This window comes from Triturus cristatus, chromosome 8 (genome assembly GCF_964204655.1).
Source record: "Triturus cristatus chromosome 8, aTriCri1.1, whole genome shotgun sequence".
Lineage (NCBI taxonomy): Eukaryota > Metazoa > Chordata > Amphibia > Caudata > Salamandridae > Triturus > Triturus cristatus.
In genome coordinates, this window is record NC_140591.1 from 175,466,032 (window position 1) to 175,484,402 (window position 18,371).

Sequence of the window (18,371 nt, forward strand, 5' to 3'; positions counted from 1 at the left end):
CCTGTGCCTTCAAAAATGTAATGTGCCCTTAAATGGTGCTGATGAAAAGCCCTCCAGTACCTTTGGGTCGAGTTTGTGCTATAAGCACAGGTTAAGTGCTGGTGCTGAGCACCAGGAACCACCGGCTCAAATTAAGCACTGAATATAAGGCTGGCTCATTAACAAGCAACTTGCTGGATTCTTAGACTAGCCCTGACATAACTGAGTCAGCATTACTGACTTGTTGGCCAGTTGCAACACAAAATATTATGTTATATGTAGCTTATAAAGAGCAAGCTATCATCCTGGCATGGGTGAGAAACCTCACTCAAAATTTGGTAGACTTGGTGTTAACAGTGAAAAGTCAAAGGGACATAGTCAACAAAATTAATACTGCCAGATTTTTAAGACTTTCCTGAACTTCAGAAGATTGCTCTCCCTCTTGAGGTGAACTGGACGTTTATTCCATCTTGCTGTTGCTGGTGATGAGAAGGCTCAAACTCCTGAGCAAACAGTGATGAAAATGCGGTACCACTAATAAATATTGAAAAGCAGATTTTAGCAAACTGAAAGGCTGATACCACTTCAAAACAGCACATCTCGAGGAGAAAACTGCTTTAATCACCAGGCACAAAGACTCGAAAGTAAGTGTTAACTGACCGGAAGCGACTGAAGAAAAGTAGGCCCTGTGAAATATCATCCCTAGCTCCCACATAATCTAGTATAAAGTGTTTCCCTCCACTACGGATCTTTTAGAGGACATAAAGGAGAAGCAGAATTCTGCCAAATGGAAGTTGGTTTTATAGCAGGAACATCAAATATTGGAGTCATTTGTCAGGAAAGAGAGCTATAAGTTTTCTGACCTTTAGACCAGAGGAGATAATTAGACAATTACTTACAGGTTCTACCTGTTGTATGTCACAATATTGATCCCTGACACATCACCCTACATAGATAGCTGGGCCTTAATATTGTCTAAGGGTAGGTAGAGATCTATTATTTTTTAACTCTGCTTTGATGATATTACAAGAGTGAATATTTTGGCCACAAAATATATGTGTAAGTCCATATTTCACCCATAATATCGTGGTACAATACTGGGCCAGTGTCATGAACTTAAAAATCAACAGCCTTTGGCCAGGCACGTACTTCCTAGGAAGCTAATGGTTTTACAAAACATAATGCATGCTTGGTTTTTTAGTTGTAAACACACTCCAGAGATGTAGCACTTTAGCAGTTTGTGCAGCTGCCATTTATTCACATTTTGTATATTTTATTGGCTTCTAAAAATGATTTTTCTTCAAATGAATATCGCAATCAGATATTTGTTTTAATGTCAATTATTATTGGGTTTGGAACGCAAGTTGTTGATGCTGAAGCATATGTGAGAGCTTTTGCAGACCTGTCAACTCACACGGTGCCACCATGTGTCACAAGATTTTGGCTCCCTTCACATAGTCACCTGGTGAGGAGCCAAAATCACACAGTGGCAGGCAAGGCATACTGGAAACCACTGCATGAAGTTTGCGGCCACAAGCAGCTGATGTTCATTAAGAGGTGTGAAAACACCCCAGGACATTGGCAATGTTTTTATGGGCTTGGTGGAGGGCAGAATGCTTGTTAGATAGCTCTCAGCAAGAGGCCAGGCCCCCTCCAGGGCTCTGCACCCTCCCCACATGAGAAATTTATTTACAGGTTGACAGGTTTGCATTTGGTCAGTAATTTGTGCTTTGTCCTTTCCGGATTGTTTATAAATCCATAGGCTGCAAAATTTCTAGTTTAGTATAGCACATACATACAGCTATAAACCCCACTGACTCCATTTTGTCTCCAGCATTGTGACTGCATCCCTTACTCTCCCTGATCTTCAGTGTCACTGCCTCATGCTGCAGTTATCACTCCATTTTATTCAATGCATTAAACACCAACAAAACATGACGAAGATGATACATTTGCTAAAGAAATATTTTTGGTTTTAAAAAGTAGGTGATTTATCAAAACTAACTTCTGGAACGTGGTCTTGTGCCACATGTCTGTGCAGTGTATTTGTGATGCTGAGTGCTGGGTATCTGCCTTTCTGCACTGGGCAGATATCTAGTGTGCCACTTAGACTAAATTGTAGCTCTAAACCCTAGTCCCCTGAGAAAAAATTACGGCTACAATCAAGAGGCCTCTTCAGAATATAGAGATTGTGGGATAATAACCTTTCTGAACTATCCATAGCCATGATGAGATTCTGTACCTTTGTCCCCTCTACTGGACCAATGTATTTACTCTGCTGGCCAGCAGGAGGATCAAATGTCTCTCCACACAATAGAGCTATTTGCTGTATGTGGTCCAGTTCCTGGGAAAGGGTGTGGAGGAAATCTGCATGTGCTAATTAATTCTTCATACTGCACCAGCCCTGGGCTAGCCCCAGCCACAGATACAAAGGAGGTAGGCCAGACCTCTGCAGCAAAACACAGGAGATGTGGTGGAAAGGGATTAGGCAACTGTGTCAGTTGGGGATGGGGATGGGGCTGAAGTTCTCAGGGAAGCTCTGTCCATAGACAACTTGAAGTCGTCATCTTTAAATGTCCCACAATGTTGTGCAGGAGGATTGGGGCAGAGGGTAGAGTGATGATGTGGCACCTTAGGCTTGTTAAGAGGAGCTCACCGTTCAGAACTTTCCACCTCCATGTAAAAACCCTGTACAGGGGAGAGACACTTGAGAAGTCACTGGAATGCAGAAGAATACCCAGCTGGAAGGAAAAAAGACCCCAGAACCTCTGCAAGGATTGGCTTAGGGACTCTGTAACTTTAACTGGCACCCAGGACTAGAATGAATCTCTCCAGGGCCAGTGGCTCTGGCTCCCATATGCCCATTGAATACCAGTCGAGGGAATAGACCGTTCCAAGTTATGGCAGATTTTGCTAGACCTTGGAATCCCTCCCCTGATCCTGAATCTTGTTAAACGCCTCCATGAAGATAATTTTGCCAGAGTAAGGTGGGCGGCCAGGGACAGCTGACCGAGAAAATAGCAGTCCAGAGAGGGGTCCGCCAGGGTTGTGTATTGGCGCCGACCCAGTTCTCTCTTTATATAAATGGGGTGGCGGACCATTTGAGAGAGGACATGGCCGATGCCCCAACCCTGTGTGGGGAAAAAACACCGACTTTACTTTTTGCGGATGACACCCTCCTGATCTCAAAAAGTCCTATGGGCTTGCAGAAACTCCTTGATCGCTTTACTAAGTTCTGTGAAGCCAGAGGCTTGGTAATTAATACATCCAAAACCAAGTTAATGGCTATGGCACCATCAAAAAGCTTCAGGAATAACATCAGGCTGAATGACTGTCCACTGGAGCTTGTGGAGGCATTTGACTATCTAGGGGTTAGGGTGAATAACAAAATGAAGTGGTCTCCTCATTTGTCAAAAATGCTTTTAAACCATAAACGGATTTCAGGGGCCATAGCCAGGCATCAGAGACTTTCCTTTAGCCGGCCCGTAGCTCCAGCTATTAAAGTATATGAGGGCAAGGCCCTGCCCGCGTATGGGGCGGATCTGTGTGGTTTCGAAAATCTTTCTGAGCTAGTGAGATCCGAGAATAAATTTTATAGAGATCTAGTCTCGCTTCCTCTGTCGACCCCTCTAGTCCCGCTCCGCTACGACTTTGGGAGACACCCAATAAATGAAGTGGCAAGGCTGCGTCCCCTGTTGTACTGGACTCGGCTTAGGAGGTCTCCTGACCTGAGCCACTATGCCTCTGGCCTAAGTGAATTGTTACATCTGGGTGCAGGATATAAAATTGGCTGGGTATCCAATTTGAAAAAATTGGTGGGTGAAATCGGTTTGGATTGGGCATGGGAGAGCCAGATGCCACCGCCAAAACATCTAGTAAAAAAGCTGTACTGGGACTGGGTCTCTGTTACTGCTAGCAAGAACCAGAATGGTATTTTGACTGAGAGATTCCTAGATGTTAAACCTGTCCCCAGATTAGAATCTTTCCTGGACTTCATTGAGTCCCCAGGAGACAGGGTGCTATACCTAAAATTTAGGTATGGCACACTTCCTCTCCGTGATTTTCAAAGAGGGTGGAGCGAACAGAAGGAAAATGATGTGGGCTGCCCGGGCTGTGCTTCTCCCATGGAATCCATTGCACACTTCATGTTTGCCTGTAGGGCATATAGCCAAGCGAGGTTAAGGTGGTTAAAACCAGTCTGTATTAATCTGGGTTGTACATCCTATAGGGTGGCTCTACGTATTTTAACATATGAGTCACTAATCTCCAGTGCAATCTGTGGTACAGCAAAGTTTCTTGGAAGTGCATGGAGGACAAGACAAAAGCTTATCAAAATGGAACAATCGATAAATAGTCTGCCATGAGCTAGCCTCCTTTTATTCTAGCTGACGCGGCTGGGTTTTAATGTAATGTATTTTGCCCATTGCATTACTTTTTATTATGTATGTTACACCTTTCACCATATGCATAGTATGGCTACATTGGGGAAAGTGGTCATTAGTTCACTATACTGTACAAAAGTGTGTAAATAATGAAGAGATTTTTTAACTTGTTTTATACTTTTATGATGTTTTTTTACATCGAATAATGTTTATCCAATCCAACCAATAGACTGGCTAGGGAACGCTTGAGGGTTCACCTGGAACTTATCTGAACTGACTATTGCCTCTGCTGCTGACACACAGTTGCCCTGCAAGACAGTAAAACCCATGGGGCCTGAGAGGTGTGGAAGATAGGGTGTTTTTCTTGTTGGTGTGCAGAGGTTCTTGTAAACGTGCCCAGAGCAAGAGAGAGCTTGAGGGGCCTAAGTAGAGAGCCGGTCAGGCAAAAGGTGCAATGTAAAGACCAGGAGGCCTGAGGAAAATACTCCTGGGGTCTAGAGTTAGCCACCAATAGCAAAGCAGCACCTCTCTCATGTTAATACACCCTTCAGGGCTGAAGAAAACCTAATGAGAAGCCTGGCCCCATAGTGGAATGTGGGGGAAAAGAAGAGCATGGTGCTTAGCTGCAAATCCAGAAGTACCCCTGAGAAGGGACAAGCCCATGGGGTCAGCAAAACCTCCCTTTTAATAGTTTTAATGCAGAGGGTGTGTGCATGGAGGCCCCTCGCCAGATCCACTTTTGGGCAGGAGTAGCCATTCCCCATTGCTCAAGGCATTAAGATCTCCTCCTGGGGGACTCTAACCACTTGGATCGAGGAACAATAAGGGTGCTCACCCGCCCCTCTGTGCCTGTACCTAAAGGGGGCAGGTACAAAAACTTGGCGACTCCTGTATTGGTTCCTGAAGCTGCGTCAGTTGGGCTGGGAGCCAGCAGGGCAGCAGAGGAGATGGTTTCCTGTGCTGCCCGAATGAAAGGCAGCACTGGGTATCCAAATGGGCACAGGCACCCGGTACTTAAAAAAGGATAAAGCAGTGCAAGCCTGCATTGTTTTAAGAAAGGGGCTGCAGCTTCCTGCACTGGGAAAGCGTGAAGCCACTAATAAAATATACACACCCAAGCAGCTGAGCACACTCACCCCGCAAACCTTTTTGGAGGACCTTAAAACTGAAAGTTTGATGCTGACCTGGTGTAAGCTTATAATGTGAGTGGGTATTCATAGTATATATCTGTAATCAATGCTGAAAAATATGCGTGCTTTACCGATTTGCACCTTATGGGTGAAATTTGTGCTACAGCACAGTTTCACCATACGTAGCCCTAGAGATATGGGTCAGATGTCAATCCTATGGGAAAAATGTACTCCAAGTGCGGATCCAAATTCACTTATGTGATAACTGTACTACTTATGGCACTTGGAGAATTTACATATTTTCCTGGCTCTGCTCTTAATTAGCTTCCAAGCCTTTGTCCTTCCTCCCATCTGGGCCGAGTTAGTTACTGTGCTGACCAGCAGGAGGATCAAAGGCCTCCCCACACAAAAGATCCATTTGACAATGCTTAGCCTAATTCCTGGGAAAGGAAGGGGTTGGTAGGAAATCTGCATGCGCTAATTAACTCTAGAGTGTAGGGATACCAATTTTCGGTCCTAAATGTTATCGTCCATAGTACTTTCAATGGTGTTGAATATGTTTTGTGTGAGCTATCTGTGTATTTTATTAGTGTGGTGACACTTTGACAAGGCCATTTGGCCTACCTTTTGATAACACACCTACTTAAATTGTATCTACGAAATGTGGGAGGTCCTGCAGTTACAGGGTTCAGGGTTTGCTAGGGGTGTAACATGTTATGTGGGTGTTACCATAGTTATTTCTAGCTGACTACATGTAGATTAATGTGTAGTATAAGTGTGTAAGTAGTAAACTACTTTTCTTTTTTTGTATAAGAAAAAGCACTGCCTTGACAATGATTTATTGAGTGTTATTGTTGTGTAGCAGCGTACTGGGTGTACTAGCCCACACCAATTTCCCAGAATAGGTCTTGGACGGCTCTGCTTCACTATCCTAAAAGAGTTAGGGATACTTGGTTGCCACTAAAGCGAAAGTTGTGGCGTTGTTGCTGGTTATCGACTCAGATTCTTCGCAACTAATGACTCACTTTCTTACAACAGGAAAATGCCGGTCTTCAATTATGCTATCCGAAATAATGTACCCTCAAAGAATGATAAAAAAGAATCAATTTGATACAAGAACTAATCGATTCATGATAAATAAATGTTCTTGAACAATATAAATCAACCAAGCTAACAATTAAAAGAATTACTAATTCGATTTGACAAACTAATTCGATTTGCAGTATCCTAATTCAGCAAATTTTTCAGATTTGCAACTGCATTTTCAAATTTTACATTCAGAATAACAGGAAATATATAATTGCTTGTCCCTAGAAAGAGCAATCCAAGTGTGCAACTTTGGGACTACATTGGCCTTCCGTGCTTTTTTTTAATACGGACCACTGACTAATTATATACAAGTTGAATAACTGATATGTCACTGTCATTTTTTTAAAGACATTTCTAGTACGCAACAGCCAACCCTGTTTTGAATCTTGTTTCCCTAAAATATTTTCTTCTTTTTGCAGTTTTTCCTTCATAATATGTCCCTGACTCAATTGAAAATTGCAATTGATCCAGGCTCTATAGCAAACAATTCTTGCTAGGAGTGTCTTCCTCAGAATTAGTATGCATTCCCTGTGTCACATCAATAGGATAAAGTAAATGTGATTGTTTTCTCTGTTATCTACCATCTTAATCCTCATTTGGAGCACATCTCAGAAATTGAACCCAAAATGAAACCAGCAATAATTGACAATCATTAGAATTTGTAATTTAGTTTGGTTGAAATACAAAATGTACACAAAAGGCTCTGTAGTTAATCCTGTTTTCTGTCTCATCCCTTAGGAAGCGGGCAGATTCAGCTCTGGCAATTCCTGTTAGAATTGCTCTCCGACAGCGCAAATGCAAATTGCATCACCTGGGAAGGCACCAATGGAGAGTTCAAGATGACAGATCCCGATGAAGTGGCCCGACGATGGGGAGAGCGGAAAAGCAAGCCCAACATGAACTACGACAAACTCAGCCGTGCCCTTCGTTACTATTATGACAAAAACATAATGACGAAAGTTCATGGGAAGCGGTATGCTTACAAATTTGATTTCCATGGAATTGCTCAGGCTCTGCAGCCTCATCCTCCAGAGTCGTCAATGTACAAATACCCCTCAGACCTACCCTACATGGGTTCTTACCATGCACACCCTCAGAAGATGAACTTTGTAGCATCTCATCCACAAGCATTACCTGTGACATCTTCCAGCTTCTTTGCAACCCCCAATCCATACTGGAATTCCCCAACTGGAAGCATCTACCCAAATACCAGGCTGCCCGCTAGCCATATGCCCTCTCACCTTGGCACCTACTACTAAATATCAAAAGACACTTTTCTATGGAATATGGACCCTGATCAATTCTGATGGATGTAACCTTAAAGTGCCTTATAGGGATGTGTAATGTTATCTCCATGAGGAGATGTCAAATTGACTCTTTGTAGGGGTAGAAGAGCAGTGTAACCAATATGCACAGACGTTAAACGTGCAGTATAAAAAAAACAGAGAAGCTCTGGAGCAATGGAATGAAGGATGCACACAAAGCAACCAAAGGAAAACCTGAGGGTTTAACGTGGCCTTAATAAAGTTGATAAGCTTTTGTATGTCCTTATAGGCATCCCACCACTGCAACATGGGACTTTATCACAGAATTTACAGACCCTAGGGTGACACAATGGTGACCTTTCTAGCACAAAACATATGACTATCTTAAAAGAAGCTACCTGTATTTAAACATAGGAACATATCAGATATATTGCTTTCGTATGGAAGCTGACGTGGATTATGAAAAGGCATTATTTTGGTCTCGTGCTCTTTGCATTCCATTTGGTGGAGGGATGTTAGCTATTTCAAGCTGTGAAGACTGCCCACATTTCTTGATAATGTTACATGAAGCACGAGCCACAGAGATTATTGGAGCCTGGAAGGTGCTGAAGGGTAAGAGGATGATGAAGGGGCCCCCCAGGGCCTTAGTGGACCAAAGGAAGAAAGAAGGTAATATGGTGGACCAAGAACTTTGGATTCTGCAGATGTTCAGGATTTGCTGATTGTGGGACTATAAAGGCGAGTCTGCTGGACGCTAAAACGAATGTGATCAGTATTATGCAACACAATTCTCAATATAAAAATGAATGCAAATGGCATTCGGAAAAACTGAGAAAGAGAAATATATGAAACAGAGCAGAAAGTGCATCTCGAAAATATTTGTAAAACTGGAATTGTCTGATATTTAAAATGGAGACAGTAAAGACCTCACCGTAAAAATGAGAGTTCAGTGTTTACCTGTTCAAGGTCAAGGGCAGCTCACCCCATAGTGCCAAAGTTTTCAATCATTCCAAAGGAGCTGTTGTCAAGCAGGCGCCAGTTTTATACTTTATTTTGTTTTTTTGATTCGCAAACGCTGTGCGTTTGTCAGACCGAAGTATACAAGGCAATGGTATTTTTTTCTTTTTTTATATAAATATATAACTTATGCATTTATACACTACGAGTTGATCTCGGCCAACCAGAGACACAAGAAAGGGAAAATTGTGGCCTTGAAATTTAACTCTGTATGCTTAATGTTTACAATATGAAGTATTAGTACTTAGAATGCAGATTGTATGCAATAAAAAAATGCTTGGCCGGGCATGGCAAATGAGATTTAGACTGTCATCTGCATTTTAGTCACCAAGATGCCTAATTAAACTTGTTTCTAAAATATACAAGCACCTACGTTTGTTTCATTTGTTATAGGAGAGATGACTGGGGTTACAATCGTCACGCAGTTGCCTCATAACAATAGTGCCATTAAATTCAAGGCATACATTCCGAACCAGAAAAGAGAATATGGGGGAATGCTCTATTACTTACCGGTAATCTTCATTACTCCGGGTCCCGTTGCCCTCGTCCCATTCATTAACAAAGTGGAGATAACCATCTCCCGACAGAAAAAAGACCAAAGGAATGCTGGGACCCTAATCCTGCCCCTCCCACCGGGAGTACATAAGCAGTTACAGTTCAGTAACAGAGTGGAGAATACCAAAGCAGTGACCCGGCCTTCCAAACCTACAAGCGCACCCAGGAAACCACACCACACGCAGCAACCCAAGGGAAGCAAAGAGGAGAGACCCACAGGAAGCAACCGCCCAGCAACCAAGAACAGGACAGCGGGGACACAAACAAGGACCAGAAGGCCAAGAAAAACAGAAGGGCAGAGCCACAACAAGGAGTCCGTCAACCAAAGAAACCGGAACAGAGCAACCACGCCAAAAACCCAACAGGACACGGCCAAGGGAACCCACCGGACACGGCCAACCAGCCCAGAACCACCAGGAAGGCCCACAGGACCCGGCAGCAACACAGACACCGAGCACACCCCAACCACCCCGGAGAAGGCAAAAGAAAAGAACCCAAGGCCGGCCCACAGGGCGCCAGCCCCGAACCAACAAGAAAGGAGGGAAGCACAGGCCAGGCAGCGCCCCCCCCCCCCCCAAACTGAATGATCTGGCCCCCAGAGAGCCAGGAGGACAAAGCCCCCGAAACCCCACAGAGGAGGCCCAGGACCCAGGAAAGAACGGCCAGCACCACCAGGGCCGCAAAACGACAACCACCAAGCACCCAGCCCAGAAGGAGGAGCCACAGCCAGAGCCCAGAAGCAGGTGAGGAGCCAGACCCCAACCAAACAGAAAAGGATAGGGAACGAGCCAGAGACCAGAAACCCTAGAAGGCAAAAAGCTCCACAAGGAAGAAGCCCGCAAACCGAACCAGGACTGGACACGAAACTCCAGAGCAGCAGGGGCAGAGGAGGGCAACCCCAAAGGCCACAGGCCAGAGACACCCCCAGAAAGACCCAGCAGACAGCCGACCAAACAACAGAGAGGCCAGCAAAGACCGCAAACCAACAACTCTGAACCGCACCGGCAAAGAAAGGGCGGGGACAGTGCCAATGGCCAGAACCCCAAAACCCCCAATGGCAAAGGGAGGGAAAAGAGGCAGGGTACAAGCCCTGGGCAACCGGGAACCTCAGGCAGACCCAAAACCAGGAACCAACCAGGCACGACCGCGCCAAACCCCAGAGAGCAGACAAGAACAGGAGCCATCAGGGCGGAGGACCAGAGAGAAAACAAAAGCCAGGGCAGAAGCCAAAGGACCGCACAGGCACACAACACCCAGGCATAGCATGCAGCAATGGCAGGAGCAGCGGAGAAGTCCCCAGGGCGCACAGCACCCCCGACCAAGACCAACCAGGCTCGACCCCAGCCAACACCGGAGAGGAGACATGAACAGGAGCCGACAGGGACGAAAGACCGCAGGGCAAAAAAACAGCCACAACCAGGGCACCAAACGCAAAAGGAACCAGGAAGCCAGGACCAAAGCAAAGCAACCCGCCGATGCAGGAGGACCCCCAGGCCCAACCAGCCCCCGGAAGGAGCCCACGCAGGGCACAGGTCAAAGGAAAGGGCAGAGAGGCCAATGGAGACCCCCAGCACACAAGCGCTGGACCACACAGAAGGCCGGAAGAAAACAAACGGAGGCAACCGCCAAAGCGGAAACCGGAGGAAGCAGAGAAGCCAGAGGCACAAGGTGCACCAGACCCCAGACAACCAGCAGCAAGGAGGGCAGACCCCCACAGAGGCAAGACGAATACAACAGAACCGCACCCCAACAAGAGTAGGGGGGCACCCCAAACAGACACACACCGGAAGCAGAGCCCGGGGAAGCAACCAAAGACAAGAGCAAGCTAGGACACCGGAACCAGGAAAGAAGAACCGGGAACGCCAGGTAAAACACACCCCAGAACCGGCAGAGAAACGACAGCACAGCCAGCAAACCAAGGAGGCACAGCCAGAGGCCACGCCGAACCAGCAGGAAGCTGGCAGACTAGAAGCAACAGGAGGCAACCCCGGACAGGCCCACCCAGAAGCACCAAACACCAGGACCCCAAACAGGCCCGAACAAGGCAGCCCCAGCCCAGGGCCAAACAGGGCGGAAAAGGCCGCCAGCCCCAAGAGGGACCAACGAAGAAGAAGCACCGAGGCAAAGGGGGGAAAACCCAAAGCCCAACATCACCCAACAGAAGCCCCAGGACCAGGGAGAAAACACAGACACCCAACCAGAGGCGAACTAAGCCCGGGAAGAGAACTGCCAGCAGGAGCAGGCCCAGAAGGGCACACCAGGGCACAGCCCGAAACCACCGTAGTGCCACGCCAGGAAACCCAGAGAGCACACAGGCAAGGACGCAGGACTGAAGAAGGCGGCCAACAGGCACCGAAAACCCACTGGAGCAGGAAAACTGCAGCAGACCCCGAGCCATACACTAGCCAGGCCAGACCCCGGCCCATGACGGGGACCAGACGAGACCAGGGCCCCCCAACCGCCCCCGGAGCCCAGACGGACCCCCAACAGGGAGAACCACAGAAAAGGAGAGGGGACAACAGGCACCAACGACCAGGACACAGCAGCAGCGAAAGACAGCCAAGCCCAAACAGCAGCGGCACGAACACGGGACACACCGGGACCACCGGAAAGGAAACCAAAGTGGCGAACCGCCACAGTGAACGCACCCCCGGGGGGGATGGGGAAAAGAACAACCCCCAGCCCAAGGCCTGCCACCACGCTAGGGCAGGAGGACAAAACAGCCTGGGTGCCAGGCACACCGGGGGCAGAAAAAAAAAACCACAGCCCACAGCCAGGCCGCAAAAGGGCCGAAGCAACAAGGCCCCCAACGGACAACCAGGGGCAGACCCCAAGGCGTACCGCAATTGCAAAGGAAGAGCAGGAGCCCAACCACTCCAGCAAGAAAAAAACAAAGCAAGCCACAGAACCCGGCAGGCCCGACAGACACCCAACCAAAATTGAGCAGCACCGCCGGCGGAACCAGGAGGGGGTAGCCAGGACCCACCTTAGTTAGCCAAAGGCAAGCAGAGGAAAACAGGGAGAGGCGCAGCAGCAGGGGAACACAAGGACAACACCCAGGAAACCACAGAATCCAGGAACAGCGCCAAGAAAGAGACAGAGCCAGGAACAACCAAAGACAGCAGCACCCAGCATGGAAGAGGCAAGCGGCCGGAAACGGCACCAACCAGCCAGCCCACTCGAAGCAACCCAAGCACACAGGAGGCCCCAGAACAAAGACTGACAGCCCCATGCTACACAAAGCCCCAGGCAGCACAAGACCAGGAGCACAAACGGGATGCAGCAGGTGTCACGACAGAGGCCGTGAAACGGAACCGTACAGGTCACAGAACCAACCGCCAGGGACAGCGCGAGGAGCAGGACACCACACCGACCCCAAAACAGACCGGCGGAAAGAGTGCAGAAAGAAGTGCAAAAGGAGGCAGCACGAGTGAAAGACACAGCCCAGCGCACACCAACCCCGAAACAACAGAACGGGACGGTGGCAGGCAAAGCGCGCGAACTGGACCCGAAGGCAGCGGGACCAGAGCACCATGCATGACACATGGAAGCACCAGAGAGGGAACCGGCGCAGCCCAAGGGAACTAGGAGAGGAAGCGAATACCTCACCCCACCCGAAAAAAAGGAGCTGTCCCAAAGAGACTCCAAAAGCACAGGAAGCGGAGGCGACCCCAAAGAGAGCCGAAACTGCACACAGGGAATCCACAGCACACCCAAGCGGGGCACACGTCACATCCAAACCAGTCAGCCAGGAGGGACCAGAGCCCGTAGCACAGGCAAGGCCTCCCGTGAATGGGTGGGCAGACACACGGACCCTGCACACCCAAGGCCAGACCACAGGACCCCCACCCGCAATGCCCCGAGGAGAAGCACCACACAGGCACACCACAGAGGAGTGGGGTAGAAGGAAAAAAACAATGTGATAATAAATCATGATACACAAAGTCAGGCAACATGTTCCCACATCGCACATCTACACAGGAAGTGAACTTACTCTGCTACCCCAGCCTGCTGGTGGGCGCATTCTCTGGAGGGAAGACGGCCCCATCTGTGGCCCAACCTGAACCCATGGCAGCAGGGGAGGCTAAGGGACTCGGCCGCGAGCCCAATGAGGAGCACAACCTACGTAGGCTGAAATTCAAATCCAGAGATATGCAGCACAGGGAACGGCAAGCCTGAGCCTTTCAGGACCCCTCCAAGCAGGTGCAAAACGAGCCACGGACACAGCGGCACTACCTGGGAACGTCCACACACAGGCAGGAACCTCGTGCGGACCCAGGCCACCACAAGCGCCGTGGCCGGCAGCTGAGGCACGCACATACCCCACCTGCAACAAAAAGAACACAACAGTGGGAGCAGGGAAAATCCGCAAAGCTGAAATCACCCGGAGTGGGGGCCACCACCAGGAACAAGGCCCCCACACCAACAGCCAGCCCAGGAAACAGCAGGAACACCGCAAGCATGGCATGTCACCCACCCGGCCAGGCTCCAGGAAGACGAGCACGCGACCCGGAACGAACCGGGATGCCAGTACCAGCCGCAAAGGGCCGGCGGCAGGGCAGGAGCGGTTGTGAACAGCAACGGTCTCCCCGCAAGCCCGGCAGGCCAGGAGACAGACCAGGAAACCCCTCACCCGCACAGCCAGGTAGCCGGGCGGGGGGAAGGGGAAGAGAACACCACTCCAGCCAAGCAGGAGTAGCACCAGCACACCACGTCCATTCTGTCGACAGACAGAAAAAAAGAACAGACGGAATGCTGAGTAAGTACTTCTTATGTACTCCCGATGGAAGGGGCAGGATTAGGGTCCCAGCATTCCTCTGGTCTTTTTACTGTCGGGAGAAGGTTATCTCCACTTTGTTAATGAATGGGACGAGGACATAAGGGAACTGGGGATAATGCACAATAATCGCATCAGGATTTATTTGGTTTCATTTCACGTTTATAGAGTAAGAATGAGTGAACTGGTTTGGCAAGCTGCAGGCTGATAGACATTCTCAAATAATTTGGGATACAGACAAAAATGGATGTAATTGATGCTTCCTATTGTGAAAGCAAGACAATATGTAATTTACAAGAGTCAGTGGTGGAACTGTATTCAGAACCCTAACAAATGATCCAGGTTACAAAAAAGACTCATTACCAGGCCCAACATCCCTTCAAAACTGTTAAAATGTGTATAACAGCCTCTCATTGCTCTTTATAAACATTTTAATTTTCCTCCAAAGAAAACACAAATGGCTTGTAAAAAAAAAGTAATAATCCAGTTTAAAATTGCCAGCACACTTCTTACTTGATAGTTTCTTGAGGTTTACAATTCAATAGCAAAAGGACACAAAGGTTTCTCTGCCAAGCTGTTTCATTTAACGTACAGTTTTTTACATTTTTTTAAAACTGTTTAATGCACGTTCATATTTGCTTATGGCAGGGCCTGAGAGGAAAAATGGTATAAAAAAACAATAACATTTAAACAACCCTGCAGTGACATACAATAATAAAATCTGAAACACTGAATGTAGTAAAATCGGCTAACTGCCACAGTGGTTACTGCTTAGAAAATAGACCCATCAATCCGTAAGCTCAGGGTGGAGTTGCAAATAAGAGCGGAGTGGCTGCCAAATGTTTTTAGGGCGGGAGACAGGGGGTAGCAGAGAAGCATGAACATTACTGGTGGTGTCACAGTACTTCATGCCCCAAAACCAGGCCTTCACCAGCGGCGGCAAAGTGTTCCCCCAGTGCAAGAAGACTTGCCTTTTAGCCAACAGCAATGTGATTGCAGTAAAGCGTCTGATTCCAGCCCCCAGTGGCTGAACATAACCCAATAGGGCCAGCAGTGGCGAGGGCACGAGTTCAGATTCAACAATAAGCTTGCTGGGCCCGATTCACAAAACTAACTTAAGACAAAATCCTAAACTTACTACCATTTTGGTATTCACAGAAGGCACTTACTCATTTTGGTATTCACAGAAGGCACTTACTCATTTCGGTATTCACAGAAGTTAGGAGTCCTAACTTTAGGACTCCTAAATGCCTTCTGTGAATACCGAAAGTCTTAAAATTAGGATTTTTCTCAATTTAGTAGTAGTAAACTTAGGACTCCTAACTTTAGGACTCCTAAATGCCTTCTGTGAATACCGAAAACCTTAAAATTAGGATTGTTCTCAGTTTAGTAGTATCAAAGTTAGGAGTCCTAACTTTAGGACTCCTAAACTGAGAAAAATCCTAATTTTAAGACTTTCGATATTCACAGAAGGCATTTAGGAGTCCTAAAGTTAGGACTCCTAACTTCTGTGAATACCGAAGTGAGTAAGTGTCTTCTGTGAATACCAAAATGAGTAAGTGCCTTCTGTGAATACGAAAATGGTAGTAAGTTTAGGATTTTTTCTTAAGTTAGTTCTGTGAATCGGGCCCTAGATGTTCAACCACCGCTTCCCAAAAAATGAGAACTGCCGGGCAATTCCAAGCCAAATGAATAAAGTCGCTGAAAAGTGTCCGGCTTACTGTGGTCCATCTTCGCAAGCAGCACAGGGGTGATGTACACTCTATGTATGTATTTAAAATGTAGAAGCTTATGTTTGTAGTTATTGGATATGTAGTGCGTTTGCTTGCAGCAAAAGTCAAAATGTTTTCAGTGAGAGGGTGCGCCAGGTCACCCTCCCAAGCTGCCTTCGCCCCCCACCCGTCACCGGGTGTAGTGTTTTTGCGAGATGATACAGTTGGGAGACCAGGTGTGTGCCATCGGGTGATGTGACTATTGTGGTGAGCGGTGGGAACTCAGGGGGCTCCGTAGCCAACGGGTGGATTGCAGCAGCCAACAACATATGTGTCCTGTGCACCAAGAAGTGATCCAGCACAGAGGTGTCACAGCCCTCCGTCAAACACACCATCATGCACATCTGACCATCCCTGAACATGTCACCCACGGTCTGAAGCTGGCAGCAAGTGAGTGCTTGTTTTGTTAAAGTTTCGGTGGTAGGAGGTATCCATGGATTATCCCAGAGTGGCAAATGCGGAGAATACAGGTGATCAGCCTTCAAGTATCTGTGAGGCGTCCCCAGGCCCAGCAAGGTATGGATCTCCACCGGGGGTCCTGGCAAGGCCCCGTGGGAGAATAGAAGAGAGAGGATAAGGACAGGCCTGCGTGTGGGCAGGCCTCAGAAATTGCAGTCTCTCATCTGGATGGTACCAGAAATAAGAGTAGTGTGCCTGCGCAACCAAATAATATAAATAAAAGTCGGGTACACCAAAGTCCCCACAAACAAATGGGTGAGTAAGCGTTTGCCAGCCAACTCGTGCCCAACCCCCAGCCCAGACAAGGTGACCTTTAGCGGGATGGGGATATTTAAAAACAAAAATAAAAACCATGGTCTTGATGATCACGATTCAACCAGCATTTGATAGAGGAAGTGCTATCCAGTGATCCATCTGCCCCTCAAGACGGTCAACAGCCCGGCCGTAATTGAGACGTATAACCTCCGAGGCCAAATGATGCAAAAGAACTCCCAGGTATCTGGGGGGGTCTTCACATCAAAGCAGGGGAAATTCCAACACAAACGGGAGGGTGGCGTCCATCAGGGGAAAGACCTCTGACTTGGCCCAATTGATTACAAGTCCGGAAAAATCACCAAACCGCACAACCTCTTGAATAATGTGGGAGAGGTTGGAAGCCGGCTCCCAGATAAACAGAAGAATATTTTCTGCATATAAGGAGGCCAGAAGAGGGTCTCAATGGAATCCGATCCCCCGATGCAGATGTCGTTCCTGCAAATGTCGCTCCAATGGGTCCATCGCTATGATGAAAAGCAGGGGTGGGAGTGGACACCTCTGCCTGGTGCCGCGCAAAAGTTAAAATGTGTCCGAGATCTCCTTGTTAATTCTTAGTCGATCGACAGGGTTAGTATAGAGAAGGCAGACCAAGGAGCAAACGTTCCGTGGGAAGCCAAGTTTACTGAGGGCTGCCTGGAGGAACTCCCACTCTTGGGAGTCAAATGCCTTCACTGCGTCCAGCAGTATCGCTGCGGCCAGTAGAGAGGGGTTTATCTGATTGCTAACCACAAATATTGTACACAGATTCACCGAGGTCGAGCGGTTCAGAAAAAAATCTCGATTGTAGGGGGAAAATGATCTGGTCAACAATTAGTGATATCCTTTTTGCAAGCACTTTAGCCAGGATTTTGTAATCCTGATTTAAAAGAGAAAGGGGTCTATATGATGCACAACTATCAGGCGGCTTGGCCAGTTTGAGCAGTAATATGATAATCGCCTCCTTCATGGTAATGGGCAGTTCGCCCGACTCCAGCGCCTCCGCATATACTTCTAGTAGAAGTGGAACCAGTAGCGTTTTATAGGTTTTGTAGAACATGTCTGTGATGCCGTCCGTGCCAGGTGCACGAGAGCCATCCAGGCTATCTATCACTTCCTCGATCTCGTCAGCCCCGATAGGCAAGGCCAGGAATTGCTGTTGTCCCTTCTTGATCCAGACCATCGCTATTTCCTTCAAATAGTCAGTTAAGGCGGTGCCAGTCGGGGGGAGCGTGTAGTGTATAGTCGAGTGTAATATGTAAAAAAAGTTGAAAGAAGGTCTGCACCACGTGTAACACATGTACCGTGCGCTGTTTGGAGTTGGATAATGTATGTGTTGCCCAGGGGTAAGCAGTCGGGCCAGGGTGCATCCTGGCCTTTCACCCACCCTATACACGAGGGGTCGTGCATATTTTCCCAGGTATGTAGCCTCGCATAACACAAGTTCCTGAAAATCGCTCATCAGCTTCGCACGCTGATGCATCGGGGAGGGGGCCACCCCCACCAACGCCCGGGCATCCAAAGCACACAGCGCCCGCTCAGTCACGTTAAGCTCTTGGCGAAGTGTACTCTAGACGCCAGCTTGCTTGGCTATGCAAATACCCCTGACATAGACTTTAAAGGCCTCCCATAAGGTGGCATAACGTGAGACCGAG

General features: G+C 47.9%; 1 protein-coding gene across 5 annotated transcripts in view; it reads left to right on the forward strand.

The window, feature by feature from the left end:
* The window catches only part of ERG (ETS transcription factor ERG), a 684,573-nt gene extending 675,353 nt beyond the window's left edge, over window positions 1-9,220 (forward strand). For 4 of the 5 annotated variants that reach the window (XM_085621258.1, XM_085621256.1, XM_085621260.1 and 1 more), the window contains one exon: window positions 7,319-9,216. In XM_085621258.1, the coding sequence (XP_085477384.1) occupies window positions 7,319-7,839 (521 nt within the window). In that variant the 3' untranslated portion in view covers window positions 7,840-9,216. Of the gene's footprint in view, window positions 1-7,318 lie in introns of all 5 variants that reach the window. The other variant, XM_085621257.1, reaches the window with a different exon arrangement.
* The last annotated feature ends 9,151 nt before the right edge of the window (window positions 9,221-18,371 follow it).